The 19,043-nt window shown below is 38.2% G+C and overlaps 2 protein-coding genes and 1 long non-coding RNA gene across 4 annotated transcripts in view; 1 reads left to right on the top strand and 2 right to left on the bottom strand.

Annotated features, from left to right (window-relative positions):
* Positions 1-15,219, top strand: part of LOC128440500 (diablo IAP-binding mitochondrial protein) — a 31,436-nt gene extending 16,217 nt beyond the window's left edge. Inside the window, exons 5-6 of the mRNA XM_053423226.1 lie at positions 15,068-15,127; positions 15,215-15,219. Coding sequence (XP_053279201.1) covers positions 15,068-15,127; positions 15,215-15,219 — 65 coding nt within the window. The remainder of the gene's footprint in view (positions 1-15,067; positions 15,128-15,214) is intronic.
* Positions 1,887-3,302, bottom strand: LOC128440201 (uncharacterized). Of its 2 annotated transcripts, none has more exons than XR_008338487.1 (3): positions 3,263-3,302; positions 2,133-2,250; positions 1,887-1,965 (listed from the first exon to the last, which is right to left on the bottom strand). It is a non-coding gene; the product is annotated as an uncharacterized LOC128440201 (long non-coding RNA). The 2 variants fall into 2 exon arrangements; XR_008338486.1 differs by lacking the exon at positions 3,263-3,302 and adding an exon at positions 3,072-3,162.
* Positions 15,220-15,465: 246 nt separating the features above from the next.
* Positions 15,466-16,368, bottom strand: LOC128440499 (odorant receptor 131-2-like). The gene has a single exon (XM_053423225.1). The coding sequence runs from the start codon at positions 16,366-16,368 to the stop codon at positions 15,466-15,468; it is 903 nt and encodes a 300-aa protein (XP_053279200.1).
* Between the last annotated feature and the right edge of the window lie 2,675 nt (positions 16,369-19,043).

Raw genomic sequence — 19,043 nt, 5'->3', positions numbered from 1 at the left:
ATTTTGGAGAAATTCAGCCTCAAAGTTCCTTTTTTTTTTTGAAAAAGGCAATATGTGCAATAGTTACTCTACTGTAAAATCTCTTTGATCCATAATTTCTGACAAAGGCTGATACAGTTGTCCTCAGGACCATCCTGACTGTTCACTCACTCAGTATCAAGCATATTTACTGTATCATTTTGGAGAAATTCACCCTCAAAGTTCCTTTTTTTTTGTTTAAAAAGGCAATATGCGCAATAGTTACTCTACTGTAAAATCTCTTTGATCCATAATTTTTGCCAAAGGCTGATCCAGTTGTCCTCAGGACCATCCTGAATGTGCTCACTCACTCAGTATCAAGCATATTTACTGTATCATTTTGGAGAAATTCAGCCTCAAAGTTCCTTTTTTTTTTGAAAAAGGCAATATGTGCAATAATTACTCTACTGTAAAATCTCTTTGATTCATAATTTCTGACAAAGGCTGATCCAGTTGTCCTCAGGACCATCCTGACTGTTCACTCACTCAGTATCAAGCATATTTACTGTATCATTTTGGAGAAATTCAGCCTCAAAGTTCCTTTTATTTAGTTGAAAAAGGCATTATGCGCAACAGTTACTCTACTGTAAAATCCCTTTATTCCATAATTTCTGACAAAGGCCGATACAGTTGTCCTCAGGACCATCCTGACTGTTCACTCATTCAGTATCAAGCATATTTACTGCATCATTTTGGAGAAATACAGCCTCAAAGTTCCTTTTTTTTGTCGAAAAAGGCAATATGTGCAGTATTGACTCTACTGTAAAATCTCTTTGATCCATAATTTCTGACAAAAGGTTGTACACTTGATCTCAGGACCACCCTGACTGTTGAGAAATTCAGCCTCAAAGTTCACATTTTTGCTTTGTAAAGGTAGATTCTTTATTTATTTTTTTAAATATCAGTTTTGTTTATTTGTTCAAAATAAGAATGAAGCTGAACAAATCAAGAGGTTTAAACTCCAAACACAGAGGAAAAACTAAACTCAGTTGAAAACTGAAAACATCATTACAAACCCTCCATGTCTCAGCTCCACATTTGGGGAACAAATAACATCATTCTCTAGTAAAATGTGGATGTGGGAGCAGGATGAATACAGACTGTAGATATAGTCTGAGATCATTGTTGAAGTTGTTCATTAATTTTTCACAAATAACACAATTCCATTCACTACTCTCTGCCTGCTGAAGTGTTTCCGAGTCCATGTCGATGCACTCAACATGGAACCACCTGCAACAGGTGTCACACTGAATCTGTAAAAGGGCAAATTAAGCACATGCAAGAATAAACTTTGATATCTAGCCGTGATGGACACCAGATAACCATGATCCCCAAAGTAATATTTTGAGCTAATATTTGCTTCTTTGAAACACTTAATACAGATACAGTTTTTTTATATTTGTAGATCTTTCTCTAGAAATGGTGAAGGCTTCACAGTGTGATATTTTGGTTGATGTGGTCCAAATATAATATTTCACTCTGTAGAAATGCATTTCCACCATGTAAAACAGGACATTATAAATGTGAATGACATGAAATTACAGGGTTGACTTAGCCGTTGTTTTTGCTTTCTTCATGAAATAGCTAAGTAATTATGTACTGTTCTACAACCTTTTGATGACTTTCTTCATTTGATTATTCTCCTGATCAAAATTGTCATTGTTGAAATCTCAATCTAATGCACACTTTCTTTTTGGAATTCTTGATAGGAAAACATGCACATCCCTATGGCTGAGGAGTGAACCTCAGGTTGTCCTAGCACAGATGATTGTCTGTCGTCATTTCTCATCCTTTTCGGCTCTTGCTTGCTGTCATCCACTTTAAAACAAGGCATACAAAATGTGCAGAAAAAACATTTTAAACAACTTATCCAGTTTGTTAAGTCAGGCCCTTTAATTGGTGGTTTGACTGCTGAGCACATGGCACAGCTGGTCTCTGTGTTAAACACTAACAGAAAGTTGAAAATATTAGATTTACCACTACTGCCACCACTAACAATTGTACTTATAATAAATAAAATAATGATTTACTTGTTTTAGTGTATAGAGAATATGTTTACAAAGTGTTTTCTGTAATACCGTGTCACTGTAGATTTAAGATAAGTTGTTACATACCTGAGGCTTCCAGGAGCTCGAGAGCCAAGTGTTTTCTGTCATCTGCCATCAATCTTGGAGCTGTCCCAAATGACATTTCTGCTTTCTTTGGAAAAGCCTCCATGACTGCCTTTGCCATCTAAACACACAAGAAAGCATCTGTTTGCATAAGTTTCCTAGTCAGCAAAATAAAGTACGTGGAATTGCAATAAAACAGAAATTGATCCAAATTCTTAATGAATGTAGATCATTTAGATAAAGATGATGTTCCAAGAAACATTCTCATTACTTTGATGACAATTACACCGCAGCTACTCCCGTCTCTCTGAAATGGGTGTTCCAGAACACCGCCTTTCCACTTAACATTGACCCAGTCAGTTTTTCCCAGACAGATCCTCCTCATGTTGAAGTACTCACTGTGAAAGGCCATTTTTTTAAAGTGGTTAATGTAAGGAATATGTACACATTATTCACCCAAGAAAACAATGTATGTCGTACTAAAGAAAAAGGGGGTTGTTTGGACAAGAGAGTTAGACAGAGTTAATATTTTGGGGTCAGAATTACATATTATGTAACACTTGTTCGGCCTAATAGTGTTAACAAGTTTGATTGAAAAAAATTATAATGTTGGTAATGATGTCTTTAAGTGGTCACAAGTCTCTTCTAACTTTTTTAGGTGTTTAGCAAGGGTGACATTGTTAATGTGTGGGACATTGAACAAGTATTTTCTGACATATTGCCTATGTTCAGCCTTATGCATAAATTCTACTTGTTACCTATTTCTGTTTTGTAAAGTTGCCTCTAACATGTTGTTTAACAGATTACTGCAAGCATGATTCACAATATAGCATCCATACTTAAATATTTTAATTTAAAGAAAACACATCTTGCAAACATATAAGAAATATTCAGTTTTGAAATTGCTTCAGTCACACTGTTCAGATAGATCTGCTTAATTACCGCAATCTTTTTGCTGCGTTGTCTGAGTCTGCCTGCTCGGTAGCACTGCGTGCGGGATCAACAACAAAGACAGTACTATCTGCAGCACTGATGTACTGTAACCAAAAGAGAAAATATGAAATATCATTTAGAAGTTAATAATGACATACACAGAATTGAAGGCAGTTGTGATGTATTAAGTAACGACTTACCAGAAACTTCCAGTGTACATTGCCAATGTTAATAAAGGACACAATGGCCTTATAGTTATAGTTGTCAAAGTCGGTCTGTAACAAAACCCAAAATTAGTTATTTAATTTTACTAGTGCTTTGACTGTGCAACATCTGTTTTGCGTGTGTTTTTACTACAAAGCCAGACATCCAAACTCTCCCACATATTAGTAGCGGCTCCTTGACGCCCGTAAATGAGATCCAATCTCCCAGAATCTGGAGCGTGCAAGCAAGAGCGTGTGTATATGTCTGTGTGTGCTCCTGTAATTTATAGATAGATAGATATGTCATTGCAACTACAAATAAATTAATGACTGACTGAAAGGCTCAATGGAATATTGTTTTTATTTGATTAATCTTAATTCACACACACCCACCCACCCACCCACAACACACACACACACACGCACACATGCACACACACAGCTAACTTGTAAACAATTGACATACTGTTCTACTTTGTTTTTGTACCTGACAAAAATATTACCTTTGACATAGTCTGTCTCCAAACTTCTTCCCTCTTACCAAAGAAGATCACACCAGCCACATAATGGCTCAGAACGTAAATGGTGCTTCCCAAATTCAGTTTCCTGGCAGTGTGGTGAAGTAGGGACTCGATGACCTTCAGAGATTTTTTTATGAACACACACAAAGTGTTGTGAAGTCATACATTTAGTTAAAATGCTGAACATATGATCCTTATGGATTACTCTTCATCTTCTCTGTTATGTATAACACAAAGTCAACAAAAAACATTTAAATCACACACTTATATCAATTGTTTTGGCTAATGGAGCTGTTCTTCAATGACATTTGACTCACTATCACACATTGTTCAAACTGCTTGTACTGTAATGGTCTGCTCGATCATCGCTGACTGCATCTTTCATAGTTTTTATGTCTTTAAGATAAGTGGTTCTGTTCTTTTAATCAATCTACTTACCTCGCCTACAAGCCACTGGTGAGGTCTTAGAGTGTTGAACTCACTGTGGTGGATAACAAAGTTGTTCCCTAATTGAGAGGGCACCACAGAAACGACCACTTCTGTGTCCCTTTTTCCCCACAGTTCTGTGACCTGCAAATCATAAAAAGCTATGACTTTTTTTTTATGGTGGGTATAAAACAGGTGCTGGCTTACTGAATACCAAACTTGAGACCTATTCATAATAGACAGAGGTTGTCCTGTAAGAACAGGAATGATGGTGAAGGGTTAATGAGTCCAGTTCACACACACTCTCATTGAGATGCCCCTCATTTATTGCTGAATAAACTCTTCTGTTGATATTGTCTGTGTGTTACTACAATAAGGAATCAACAGAAATGTGCATATTAATCATATGCAATATTAATAATAAACCAACACAGACTTGCTTAAATTACACAATGCAATAATAAGGATATATAATGATAAACAGTAGAAGATTAATAAATGATAAGATTTTAGTGTTTATAAACTTAAAGGACTTTAAGAGACTGTTAACAAAAAGCAACCTCTTGGCTCAGAAAGTTCCATATCTATGTCGCTGGCATAGTGTACACGGAAGGCGAGACAAATAAATGTGTGACGATCCCTTAATGGACGCATTGGCACGCTCACTACACTGCCGTGACATAACTAATAAACACCTGAAGCCACAGCGATACATCATTAATCAACATAACAATATTATCAGGGATTATATACATCAATTGGCAACAATTAACCAATTTTTTTTCCATCCTAAAGTTAATTTAATAAAATATATAAAATATAATTAAGAAATATAACATTAGACAATTACGCTATGTTGGACATACCTGTGATTGAAGATCATCACTGAGTGATGCTGGTGGAGCTTGTGTGCTGCTTTGTGGACTCTAGGGATAGAAATAGTAGTGTTATAGAAATCTTTCAAGTACATATTGCAAGCAATGGAAATTAACCATATCACTATATGCATTTATACATTTTCATCTAAAATCAGAACATCTAAAATCAGGTTTTGATTTCTACTTTGTTTGTTTTGCTTGCTATTTGTAGCATTTTGCCTCAAGAAATTACCTGTGATGGAGCCGGTGATGGAGAATGATCTTCAGATGCTTTAGAGCATTGGTTCCCAAACTGGGGTACATGTACCCCCAGGGGTACGCAAAGTGGTTCAGGGGGTACGCAGGGGAAATATTTGATTTAGGTTTTGCATAGCGCAACATCTTTTGTTTCCTATCGCACGTGCTGCGCGGGGTACGTAGCTGGAGATTGAATGTCTGAAGGGGTACGCGACTGTAAAAGTTTGGGATCCACTGCTTTAGAGGGTTTTTTGGCCAATGTTCTCTAAAATAGACAGACACAGTACATTATTCTCAGACTTAGACCGCACTTTATTGATCACTCTGGGATGACTCCCTGAAGGAAATTGAATTTCCAGTAGCATACAGATACTTGTATACAAAATAAAGGAGGTATAACAAAATATAATACAAGATAAACAATAGACTCTAAGCTAAATATATATATATAAGTAAACAGTAAAACAATAAACTATTAACACTAAGCAGTAAACTCTAACTAAATATATAAAGTAAGATTCAAGTGAAATAGGATCAGATAAAATAAATGTAGAGAACTCTATGGAGGATGAATATGGATAAATATAGAGGACTGTGTATGGTTTTGTATTATTGTACAGTGGAATATGACCATATTCTGTATCCACTTCTGAAATTCCAATGAATCTTTCAAAAACACTTACCTTCTTCTTCTGTTGTTTATAAACAAAAGGCTTGTTCAGTCGAGACACATACACCCCTCGTTTTCTCTGTTTCCTGCTCTTCCAGCGTTCCACGTCCACCCGATGTGTCTAAAGTAAATCAACAAAATATTGTCAATATCAAATTAATTTAATAGTAGTATTCTTGAAGCACAATTTTGCATTGTTCCATGCTACATTATTAGATTTAACTACAACATTTTTTTACTTATTTTTCATGTGACTTTGAATGGAAAATTATCTTGATTTTGATTATTGTAGCCATAGTGTAAGCATTACATTTTGTGGATTGTACTTTTTGTGTGGTTGTTTGGCATGAGGGTGGGGTTACTTTAGCAATGGCTGGTGCATAATCACAAATTTCTAAAATACTAGTAATTGAAGTATTTATGATCAGCATATGCACTTCTTACCTTTTTCTTTCTCCTCTGGGAGTCAGCATACTCCCTCAATAAAGCCTTGAGTGTGACTTTGTAGGTGTCCACAAAGTCATCGAGTCTGGTCATTTTTTTACGTTGGAAACGGATGTGTTTGAGGTCCCATTGGCCTTTCTCCATTATTCCCTTCGTTTTGTTGTCCAGAGTGTAATTCTAGGGTTCAACAAAAACATTGCATCAAATCAAAATGTCTTCATTCATTTGGTTTATTTTATCATGTGTAATATCCAGCATGAAAACGTGCAAGTAATATTCAGTTTCATTAACAGATGTTCAGCTTTATTGTACCTGTTGTGATTTACAGGCAGCTCTACTGTACTTTTTTGTCAGACTGTCATATACTGGGCCTGATCCATGACGACCTCGATCACCTGGCAGAAGATGGAACATTAATTTTGTATTTAATTTACTTAAATATATTAAAATAAGCATATAGATTAATAACAACAATTAAACAGGACTAACCCAGGAGTAAGCCAGACCATAGGGCAGCCTGAGGTAGAAAGTACTTCATCAACGTCGGGATGAAGGTTGGACAGAAGTAGATGTTTGAATCACCTTCCTGGTCACATTCTTCCGTCTCAATGACTTCTTCAAAGTGCTGCGAGAAAGGCGTTGTTCCAACATCGTTCTAGAAAAAAAAATGTACTAATCTACAAGACTGTTTAAGAAAGAGTGTGTGCAGGGCAGGTGACACTACAGTGGCTGGCAGAGTGTGTGGAAATATGTTTTTCACACATCACAGATGAAACATAAAACATTTATGCATGCCTACACAAGAGTTTAGTTTAGCAAAGAAGTAAAAAAAAAGAACAAAGCTTTAAAGGGATAGTTAAGTTTTTAAGTGTGGTTGTATGAGGCCCTAATGACCCCCTAAGTATATATCTGTAGTTGACAGCTCTCTCCTCTCCACAAGTCAGACATAACGCTGGGTCCACACACTGCAAGAGTCTGACCCAAACAGCTGATGAATGGAGTGTCGTGGAGCATGTTTTTTACAACCAGCTGTGTATACATCATACACTTTTGAGTTATGCTGTTCATAGCTGTATCTGTGTCCAGTGTTGTGCTCTTTAGAGCTTGAATTTAGTAAGCCAAATGTGTTTGAAATGACATTTCTTAGTCAGGTACAGCAAAAACCTGAATCAAAAGCAAGAATGTAACAGTTGCAGTTAAGTAAAAGATACCTCATAGTCTTGCTCTTTGATGGAAGTATCCTCAGCACATGGTCCTGCTTTGGTCAGAAGCATTTGTAGATTTTTAAAATGTTTCTCAACATTCTGACCACTGTGAGAACTGGAGAAGACCACGTTAGCACTGATGACAACTTCATCCAGTTCCTTAAGGGTTGATGCTCGGGTCATGAGTCCAAACACATACATTGTTAAGTGGTAATGTTTGGAGGCACTACAAAGGATAATTAAAAAAAAAACATTATCAGAGATGTCATAATGCTGTTATGTCTGAAATCTTAAGCATATTTATATACAGTCGCCACCTACTGTTTTCTGCAAAGCTCCTTAGCATTTTTCATAATGTGGCTCAAGCATCGGTGGAGTATAGGTAGACCTATGGCATCATTTGTTGCTTGTCCAGTCACAATTGCAAAATATCTGCAGAGTAGTTCCTGCAGACTCACTCCACAGAAATGATATGCAAGTGACTGCAGCAGAACCACTGAGCCGTCACAAATTAACATCACTGGCCTTGATTTGGCTTGTCGACCATGATGTTTTGCTAAGTCTGTGACCACTGACCCTAAGAAATGTGAGACTGATGCTGTGGTGTGGTCACTGGTGATATATGTTGCCACAGGGAGAGGGGAAGATCCTTTAGTTGGGTGTCTCACGACCAACTCATAGACGTAAAATGGTGACGTCTGTCCTTTTCCCTTCCGTACAATGCTGCCTGTTGCATCTAAATATACAATATCTTCTTTGCACTTGTCAAAGAAAATATTAAGTGTTTCTAGAGAGTACAGCATCACGCTTTTAGGGTAAAGACCGATGTTCTGGATCACCCTTCCTTCTGCCTCTGCCTCCTCTTCTGCCACCATCTTCTGGAGGCTGATCATCTCATTGTTTTGTCTTCTTTTTAGTTTTTTCTTGCTCCATGACACTGTTTTCATGACACCAGTTGCAGGGACGTTGTCCCTGCACCCTGATGCCACAACAGTTTCATCCAGCCTCTCAATGCTCTCCAAGAAGACAGTCCTCGGCAGTTTGGTTGAAAGAGTATGGGACAGGGCATCCCTTTCCTCACCTCGCACCGGCCGTCTTTTTATTTGGTCCCATCGGTGGCAGACCAAATCACCACTGAAGATGACCTCAGCCTTCAGAGACGACTCTTCTTGAAACTTTATTTCCACCTCTACAGGGCAGTCATCAAAAGTACAGTAGCCAGAACATGTGAAGACTGGGCCACTTCTTTTAGAGCCGATGGATTTGACACTGTGGCACTTAAATCCAAAACTGCAGTAAGGATGAACACTCCGTATTCCTTTGGCCATTACAGAGGTCCAGTTCAGTGTTTTGAATCTACGGCAGTGTTGTTTTTTGCGCAGTTTGGTCCAATCCTTCTGGTCAATGAAGAAAAAACAAGGTGGCGGCGGCAATGAATGGGTGAAGTACTCTTCACTAGATGATTTTTCTTCATCTGAAGCGTCTGTGGATCCAATCTGCAAATAGCAATGAAATACAATTAAAATATGAGTTATTCTTTTAAAGGCTGATAATTTATATTACTGCACTTTGAATGTTAAATAATGTAAGACACTCCGTTATTTTTCATGTATCATAACACCCATCTCCATATTTCTGTCTTTACTACTGAAAGATTTAATTGTGTTACCTCCACAGGTGGTGTGGTCTCTTTTGCAGGACTCTGGACATTTGGCCCAGGTGTGGGCAGGGTCACGCTAGTGGACACATTTTCCTAGAGAGAGATGAAACAGTCAGTCATAACACATTACATTACCTTGGAAAACAGCTAGTACAGTCAAGGGCAATATCGTTTTTTACTGGCAGATTTAATTTGTGATGCCAAATATTAGAGCCTCTGGAAACTCACATGCAACATGTGCCTGTAACCATGTAAATTAGGCGTTCATGTATATACTGTCAAACATTTTAAAATGATTGGAAATCCATTGAATCTATCCAAATTTAACAAATGATATCATAAGTTATGTTTCATTGTGGTTGTGCTTAGCGTTCAACACACAAATTATGCAATTAATTACAAAAAGGTCATAAATAAGTAATGTTACTTGCTGAGTGGGTGTGTAAAGAAAATTGTTGTGTTGTAACATCAATCTATGTTCTATTGCTACTCACTCTGCCTACTGAGTCTGGACCAAGCAACACAGCGGTTTGTCAACTTAGTTTCTCATTTTATAAACATTTTCTTTCTCTAAGAAATTTATGGACAAATAATGACAATACAACATTTTGACACTATATGAACTATGAATTTTACTATTTAGAGGGTTCATGTCCACAGGCTTTTAGAAATGTCAAAGTGAGAACGTGAAACCATTACCTTTTTATATCGAAGATAGCCATCTTTGAGCCTTGTCCTGTTTATGTTGGAATTTGTAATACCAAGGTCACGACAGATTTCACCCCAAAAAGTCTCATCATGGCTCGAGGCACGACGCTTGTCAATGACAGTCACTATATCCTCAATGGTTTTTTTTAAACTTTTCTGGACTGTAAAACAAAAGACAATATGTCATTTTCCCAATTAAGATTGTACTTAAGGACTTAAGAGCGCTCTTAAGAATGTTTCCCATGCGCGTTCTTAACTGGATTATTTTGAGTGCCTTAAAATCACACTGAAGAAGCTGTTAACGGGAGCTGTCCAGCACCGCGGTGCTTAAAAGAAATCAATAGATGCCAGGCAAATCGATAAGACATGTGCTCATTAACACACGAGGCACAGCATAAATCTCCATAGTGTTGGGAGGGTTACTTTTAAAATGTATTCCCCTGTTAAAATGTTATCTGTAATGTATTCCCTTGGATTACTCAAGTAAAGTAATGTATTCTAAATACTTTTGGATTAATTTAAGCTTACTTCAAAATTGTCTAGTTGAACGTATTTATCTGGGACACTGATTTTATTTAACACTTGCTTTAGAGAGCGATCTTATTACTGTCTTCAGAGAATAAGTTATGCAAATAACATCGACTAATGTGTGTCATATGACTTATATTCGTGCTTGTTTAACTGCCCTGAGAAGTTTTTAATTTATAGGGGGCGCTGTTGCCCCCGCCAGCGGGGGCACTCGGGAAAGAAAGTAAATACACCAATTTAAACTAACTATAACGGAATACCGTTACTCGTGTTTTTTATTTTAAATACTTAACGCCGTTACATGTAATCTGTTACTCCCCAACCATTAATCTCCACTCATGTGATCGGTCAGGATCTAATGTAATTAATGTTCTGAACTCTTGTACACATCCGAATCTCAGCTGTTACACACACACACACACACACACACACACACACACACACACACACACACACACACAGTCCAAGTGCAGTCGCGCGTCTGACTCCGGGACTGGGATGCGCGTCTCACTAACTTTCTTTACGCTCCGGGTCGTCTCGCATAGGAGAGAAAAACATAAATGACGTTTATTTGTAATCGTTTGCATATGTGTGTGCAGTGCTCCGTGTGTGTCTAAGCAGTGTGTGTTGTGCACCCGCCCAAAGAGACACAGATTACTATCTTGATTATGCGCCCAGTGAAATACTGCGCCATTGACTTAACATCTGTAATTAATAGGCCCATCCAAAATTACTCTGGTTCACCCGAAATTGAGATCCTGCCGCCGTGCCTGCTCCAAACACCCGTTTGTTGGGCTTTGGATGAAATTAACTAAATATAATCCAGGGGAAAACAATAAAATGTATTAATTAAAAGTAGGCCTACATTTGGCTGGAGTGGGGTTGCTTACCTTTCCAAACGTAGAGAACAGAAAGACTCTGAAATTAACAAAAGAAAAAGATATTGTGTTATGCTGCAGCATTTCTTGAAGTGTTTCTGTAGGCCCGGCTGCGCATAGTCGGCTGCGCGTGCTGTAGCCTATAAACTTAGAAATTTTGAACAGTGTGAAAGTTATAAACTAGCGGGGGCTGCCTGTCACCCCCATATGTCTCTCTCAATCACTGGCCTGCAGGTAGCGACTGAGTTTCTGCGTTTCTGCGTGCTGTAGGCTCCGCAACAAGCTGCGGATGAGTTATGTAACAACTGGAAAATAGTAAAATATAATTTGCACTGATAAAAATGTATACAACATAGCCTATTGTGCATACTTTGCATATGTTACTTGGTGTGCCAATTAACATGAGCATGTGCTTATTGGCTGAACAATTAGACTAACCATGTGCGGTGTAGATGCCACAAATATTTATAACAAATGTTATATTTATTCATAGAAAAGGATAGGATGGCGCTATTTAGCTACTATTACTGTCAACATCCCATGTCACTTAAGCCCAAGTAGCCATAAGAAATATTTGCAAGGGCTACTTACCCTCGTGTTGGCGCCATGCCTCAACATTTGACGAGAAGAAGTCGTTGGAAGAGCAAATCTGGTGTTATAATATCGCGCATGCGCTTATTCAGTGTAAAGTTACCAACTCAGGAAATAATAAAAATGCATAATTAAATATATTGCAACGGACTGGGTTTTATGTATATATGTGGGTTTGACGTTATTCAGTAAAACACTGTGTTTAAGGAGTGTTCTGAGATCCTGAGTGTCACAGAAGGGGATGGGGGTGGGACATGTGATTGTTTAGACGAATAGGATGGGGCTGTTTGGGGAAGACAGTCTCTCATTGGCTGGTTTTGGGGGGGATCAGGAGTCAATGACGTTGTGAAGTGAAGTTGTTGTTGAGGTGTTAGATAGATAGATAGATTACTTTATTCATCCCGAAGGGAAATTAAGTCGTCATAGCAGCCGGTATATTTGAATACAATAAAATACAATACAATAGAATAAAATAAAAGAATAATATTGAGGTAGAAAGAATAAAAAACAGAAACACAAGATAAATAGGTAGATAAGGTGCAGTGGCAAGATGATGGTAATAGTACTGATGATATGATGGTAATGTTATTGTTAGACAGTATATAAAAATAGTACAGTATATATAATATAACATAATATATATTTATATATGATAGTAATATACCAATAAAATAGCAGTATATAGTAATAATGGCAGCAACAGTATATATAATAATAATAGTAAATATAATAATAATAACATGTGCACATGTATAAATATGTGTATATAGACTTATATATACAAAGAATATACAAAGAGTATGATATCATATGATATCCGTAAGATGATAAGATGATCCGTTCGAGTGACGAGTGAAAGGAGAAGTGCACATGTCCGTGTAAATGTTAATACAAATTGTTAAACGAAGGAAAAGTTCCCTGTCCTCTGTAAGCGAGGACGCTACAATATATAAATGAATGAATACATAAATATTAAATGAATAAATAAATAAAACGGTATACTACTCATTTTTTTTTCACTTTATTTATTGGTTTTCACAATTGAAAATTAAACATCATACATACAGAAGTATATAAAAAAAATTCTCCCACCTCCACCCCCTTGCAAACCTTGCTGATGTTCAAGGAGAGAGAGAGCACACGGAAATTAGCAAGGGAAATGGGAATTTTTATTTACTCAAAAATGAGGAACTTTGAGGCTGAATTTCTCCAAAATGATACAGTAAATATGCTTGATACTGAGTGACTGAACAGTCAGGATAGTCCTGAGTTAAATTGTATCAACCTTTGTCAGAAATTATGGATCAAAGAGATTTTACAGTAGAGTAAATATTGCACATATTGCCTTTTTCAACAAACAAAAAAGGAACTTTGAGGCTGAATTTCTCCAAAATGATACAGTAAATATGCTTGACACTGAGTAAGTGAACAGTCAGAATGGTCCTGAGTTAAATTGTATCAACCTTTGTCAGAAATTATGGATCAAAGAGATTTGACAGTAGAGTAAATATTGCACATAATGCCTTTTTCAACTAAATAAAAGGAACTTTGAGGCTGAATTTCTCCAAAATGATAAAGTAAATATGCTTGATACTGACTGAGTGAACAGTCAGGATGGTCCTGAGTTAAATTGTATCAACCTTTGTCAGAAATTATGGATCATAGAGATTTTACAGTAGAGGAAATATTGCACATATTGCCTTTTTCAACAAAAAAAAAGGAACTTTGAGGCTGAATTTCTCCATAATTATACAGTAAATATGCTTGATACTGAGTGACTGAACAGTCAGGATGGTCCTGAGGACAACTGGATCAGCCTTTGTCAGAAATTATGGTATAAAGGGATTTTACAGTCGCATAAAAGATTGGCTCGCTCCGTATCATGGACTACCTGCATTTGCCATACATTCTGTAATAAGGGCGCACTCGAAATCAGGAAAAGACGAACGTCTGCTCACTTGACCACGAAAAGACGAACCACTGCTCACTTGACCGCAGTGGATTTTCGTTGCTGTGTGCTGCCTGTGTTTGGATTGTGACTGCCATCACCCCTATCTGTGACTGTCATTGCCCTATTTCTCCTCGTTTGGACCTGTGAGTATTGAACTGATGTGACAATGCACGTGCTTTTATTTTATGCTCTTGACTGAGTGAAGTGGCCATAATAGTTTTCAGGCCTCACCGAACCCGAGCATCACTACAGGCCTGCAACTGAGTTTTGAGTTTTATCATTTCTGGTCCACATGTGATGTTTGTGAGTTAATTTAAAGTTGATAATTGTTTTGTTTTTATTCAGAGACCTGTGAAAGGTAAAGATTTTATTTAACCCTTTTTCAGTGATTTAAAGGGTGAATTCATAGGAATGGGTAAAACAATTTAAAGAGACCCTGTATTTTATTTTGTGCATTTGAGAAAAGTTATATTTCATATAACTGTTGTGCATTTATTTTATTTTGTAAATATTTTACTTCCTGAGAGAGGAGCTCACAACAATTTCATTTATTTCATATTGTTAATAAACACCTGTAAAGGTTTTGACTTTTAAAATACAGTTGTGGTGGTCTTTAATTTTAATTAGAGGAATTAAAACAAAAGATAAGTTTCGTTTCAAATATTCTTCTGAGATCATATTCATTTTTTGTGTTTACGAACTCAGGCCCAGGAGATCGTTACATGTATATAAAAACTAATATCTGTCAGTTTCTAAACTTAAAATATTTCAGGGGTTGAAAGCAGAGCAGGTGAGGGTCGACTCTATACGTCAGCCCAAAATCACCAATATTTATAACTGTATATAATTCCACACTTGTTTAATTGATAGATAAGCAGTTTTGAGAGTTGTGGTTTGATTTCAGAATGAAGATCTCTGTGACTTTGGCTTTCACTTCCAAAACATGACAGTGGAAATTCAAAGAAAAGTCTGAATTTATCAACTACAGTTAAAAAATAATTGGTGCTTGATTTAAATGTAAACTGTGCACGTTCTCTCTATTTGTGAACAGGCTGTGCACAAACGCAATGCTCTGCAAAGAAAATACGTGACATCACTGGTAAACTCACTAAAGACGAGGAGGATTCAATCTGGCAGGTGGCCATTGGCCAGCGGGCAGAGGCTAGTTCATTTATGATGTTTATAGATAGTCACTCTGTAAATATCACACCATGCCTGTTTGATGTTTTTATAATTCTCTCTATAATGTCAGGTTAATCACAGACAGGATGAATTGCAGTCTGAGTTTAATACAATGTTTGCAAATATTGTCTGCAAAGATACAAGTAGTGGGATTGGATGTTGATCAATCAACATTTTCATTGTCATATCCAACTGAATTTTTCATTTACGTTTTTTTTTAATTAAAAAATAACAATATAAATCAAACCAGAGGCTCAACTAAACAACTAAAACATTTCACACTATAACATCATGGCAATTTGTTCATCGATACAAATCTGATCAGTGTTTCTTACGCAAACCACAGAGAACAATTTTTTTCAGGGCATGAAAAAACATTTCATCCCTGAGGCCATAAATGAGAGGAGACAGACACCTTGGAGCAAGAATAAAAGTAATGTAATTAAAGAACCTGACCTTGATAGATAACATGAGATTAATTTTAGACACAGCAGCTTCTATGAAAGGACCCCACAGCTGGATGAGACACAGGAGCTGCTGGAAAGCGTGTAGCCCCACAGTTCTGAGTCCTCTCCATGTGGACTGTTTGTCCTCTCCTGATGCAGCTTTGGCCACTCTCATTATCTTCACATAGGAAAACACGACCGTGATGCCCATGATCAGGAAGTAAAACTGATTAATGGCTGACATGAGGTGACCCTGCCACGTGTAGATGATGAAGGTTTCCCCAGCGCACGTTCCGCTCTGGGTGTAGGAGGCAGAGGAGGCGGATGCAAAGAAGATGGAGAGAAAAACAATGCAGGGCAGAGAGCTGAGGCTGTAGATGATGAGAATAACGTGCAGAGTGCTGCGTGGGGAGCACAGCTCTGCATGACGCAGCGGCAGGCAAATGGCCACGTAGCGCTCCAGGGTCATCGCCGTCAGAGTGACCGGTGTCACAACCATGCACAGAGACGAAATGATATACAAAATAAGGCAGAACCACATTTGTATCGTATACTGAGAGAAATTTACAATGAGTAGGATGTCAGTCACGAATAAAAACATACTGTCGGACATTAGTGTGACAGCAAATAAGAGGTAGCGCATGGTGGTGTAGAAGACCTCCTTGGAGAAAAAGGTTGTAATTAGCAGAAGGTTAATGCAGAGAAAGAGGACGACGATGACCTGAATCAACATTCTCATATCATTCATCCTGTACTCTGTGGTGATGTTAGCAGCCATTTTTCTGTCTTTCACAACCAAATGTAAAAAGCCTTCAGACACTGCCAAACTTCATTCAGCTCTAAAACCAGATGCACAACTCAACAAGGGATGATCTCTATTTGAATCAACAGGTATCAAACACAATACACATTATTTTAGTACATTGTACATGGAGAAATAATTAGTAGGAGACATAAGAGCATAAGACCCAGTTTACCAAACCATCCCTGGAGTGAAGGCTGGGCTCTGTGCAGCCTTCTGAGCAGGAGCTGTGTGAGGGCTTTATATCGGCAACTATAACACAACGTCATATGAACGTTAACTAACCACAGAGTCACGAGCGATGACATTAACAAACAACACACCTGATAGGCAACAGTAGCTATAGTTACTCACTTTGTCCGTTGGAGGGATTCACACTCAAAACATAATTCAGTAATGGCGACTTCATGTGTTTCAACTATTTACATGTGTCTTTATTAAATAAGTTAAATGTAAAGGTTCACATTTAAGATAATACTTGTTTGATTTTACACCAGGAGCGCTGCAACATGAGCATCTCTTCCATCAAACATTGAATTGTTGTTGGTGCTGGTCTTTGGTTGGAACCCGGGATTGAACCAGGAACCTTCAGTTCTTCAGTCGGCAACTATTTCAGGACAACTTTCATTAAAAGTTGAGGTGATTGATGTTATAATTCTTTGTAGCATCACAACAAACATCCCCTTTGTTACATTGTTACTTTTGTCATGTTCTCATTTGATACATTATTATACATATTGGTTATATCCTGTAATATAGGGGTCTTCAAGGTTTTTCACGCCAAGGACCCTCAAACTGGTGGAGAGATAGAGCAGGGACCCCATACTATATATATTCTATAAATTTGTGTTTTATATTAAACTGGGCCTAGTGCCATGTATAAACATAGCTACCCTGTTATTGTGCATTCAATACTAAACTATTCAAATATTACACAGGTTCATATATTCATGTTCTTAATTTAAACATGTGCAATGTACAGGATGACCATGCCACTGCCATTCATAAACATACATCTTGCATTCAACACTGAGCTATTAAAATAATTCATAGATTCATTTTTTTATATGAAACATACTTGTAGAAGAGACAGTGAATCTTCAAGCCATCTGTGGATGGCACACATACTCCCACATTAGTGAGATGTCAAACCCGAATGGGTAGCACACAACTTATCTAACCTTGGACGGATGGAGGTTGTCAGGCAGATGGTCCTATCCGCCTCACAATAGGTTGGATGCATGTTAATGTCTATTTAAAGGCATTTCAATTCGTGGGGGAAAAATTGGTTGGAAAATAAATAAAAAATTATATAAAATATAAAAAATTGTCTCAACCAAAAATGTTGCGACCCCCCAGCAGTACTTCCACGGACCCCCAGGGGTCCGGACCCCCTGTTGAAGACCTCTGCTGTAATTTATAGCCACGCTGAGCGTTGGCAAATGCACGGATCTGATGTCCTCTTGTTTTCACAGATTTAACACTGCATCTCCTGGTTCTGGCGCCGAACGGCGTCGAGATGAATTTAGGCTCTTTTAGTCAAGATTTAGCTGTGTAACATGAAACGTATAAGTGTAGGTCGGGACGTGTGTAAAAACAGGTTTAGGAGAAAAGAGAGAGAGAGGGAGAGATAGAGAGAGATCAGGAAAGCTCTCAAAAAATCGTCAGAGACAAGGTTACAGAAACTTTACCACTCGGTACTCAAATTGGAGTTGTGTACCAAACTTTTTATTGGCAAAGTCTCTGCAAACCCAGTTGGACGATAACAGTGCTGCCGTAGACTCTCCATAACATAAAACATTTCAACACGGTACAAAGGAATCGGAAGTGACTTATCGTTTCGCTGCGTTCAAACACGGACTGAAAAATAGATCCGCAATCTTCAAACAAACATACAATCAAATAAATGACACGCTAAGTATTTAAACTAGTTCTCTGCCCAGACAATTAATAAGCCTCTTACTGTGACCTTCACGGTGTTGCATGCATGTGTCGCGCGGATATTCCGGAAGTCCAGTGAATAATCGTGGCCGCTCAAGCTCGGTGGCGCTGGTTCCTCTGTTGCAGCGGCGTCGGCTGGGCCGAATAGGAGCGGATTCTTCTTGCTCCTCAACGGGATGACGTCGTTCTTCTGCAGTGATGAACAGCGGTGGCACGGTTGTTTTGGAGATCGTGGAAAAGAAAAGTCTTTGTCTCGGCCGGCGAATGAGCTTCCTGTTGCGCGGCTTTTGTTAAAGTTGCCCCCTTTAGAGCTGGAACATCTGGGAGGCCCGGAAGGGCCCTGGTCGAAGTCCTTAGCAGGGGGAATGGCTAAGATTTTTGGGGTGTCAGGGCTTTTAAATTACCTGTGAGGTCCTCCTCCTTGAGGAGTTGGTCATAGGACATCGGCCAATTGAATTGTCAGGAATCGATCTAAGTGGGCGGGGCTTGGAACTCAGTGGGGGTCCCAAGGCATTCCCAGGACATTTTCCACCACCAGGGGGAGACTCTTGGGCCTGCTGGAGAATGTTTTCCCTCCAAAAGTTTAACAACCCTTTGTTTAACCTCGGCTCCAGTGTCTGGTGGCCAACCTCTGGGCTCTTCAGACCCAGCAGGGGTCCCTGTGTTCCTGCGGGGGTCTTGAAACCTGCTGGGGTTTCTCGAAACTGCCA

This window comes from Pleuronectes platessa, chromosome 5, assembly GCF_947347685.1.
Source record: "Pleuronectes platessa chromosome 5, fPlePla1.1, whole genome shotgun sequence".
NCBI lineage: Eukaryota > Metazoa > Chordata > Actinopteri > Pleuronectiformes > Pleuronectidae > Pleuronectes > Pleuronectes platessa.
This window is presented reverse-complemented; position numbering and strand designations above follow the sequence as displayed.

What these genes read in the sequence shown, in the direction of transcription:
- LOC128440499 (XM_053423225.1), bottom strand. Translation starts at nt 16,368, where the DNA reads ATGGCTGCTAACATCACCACAGAGTACAGGATGAATGATATGAGAATG.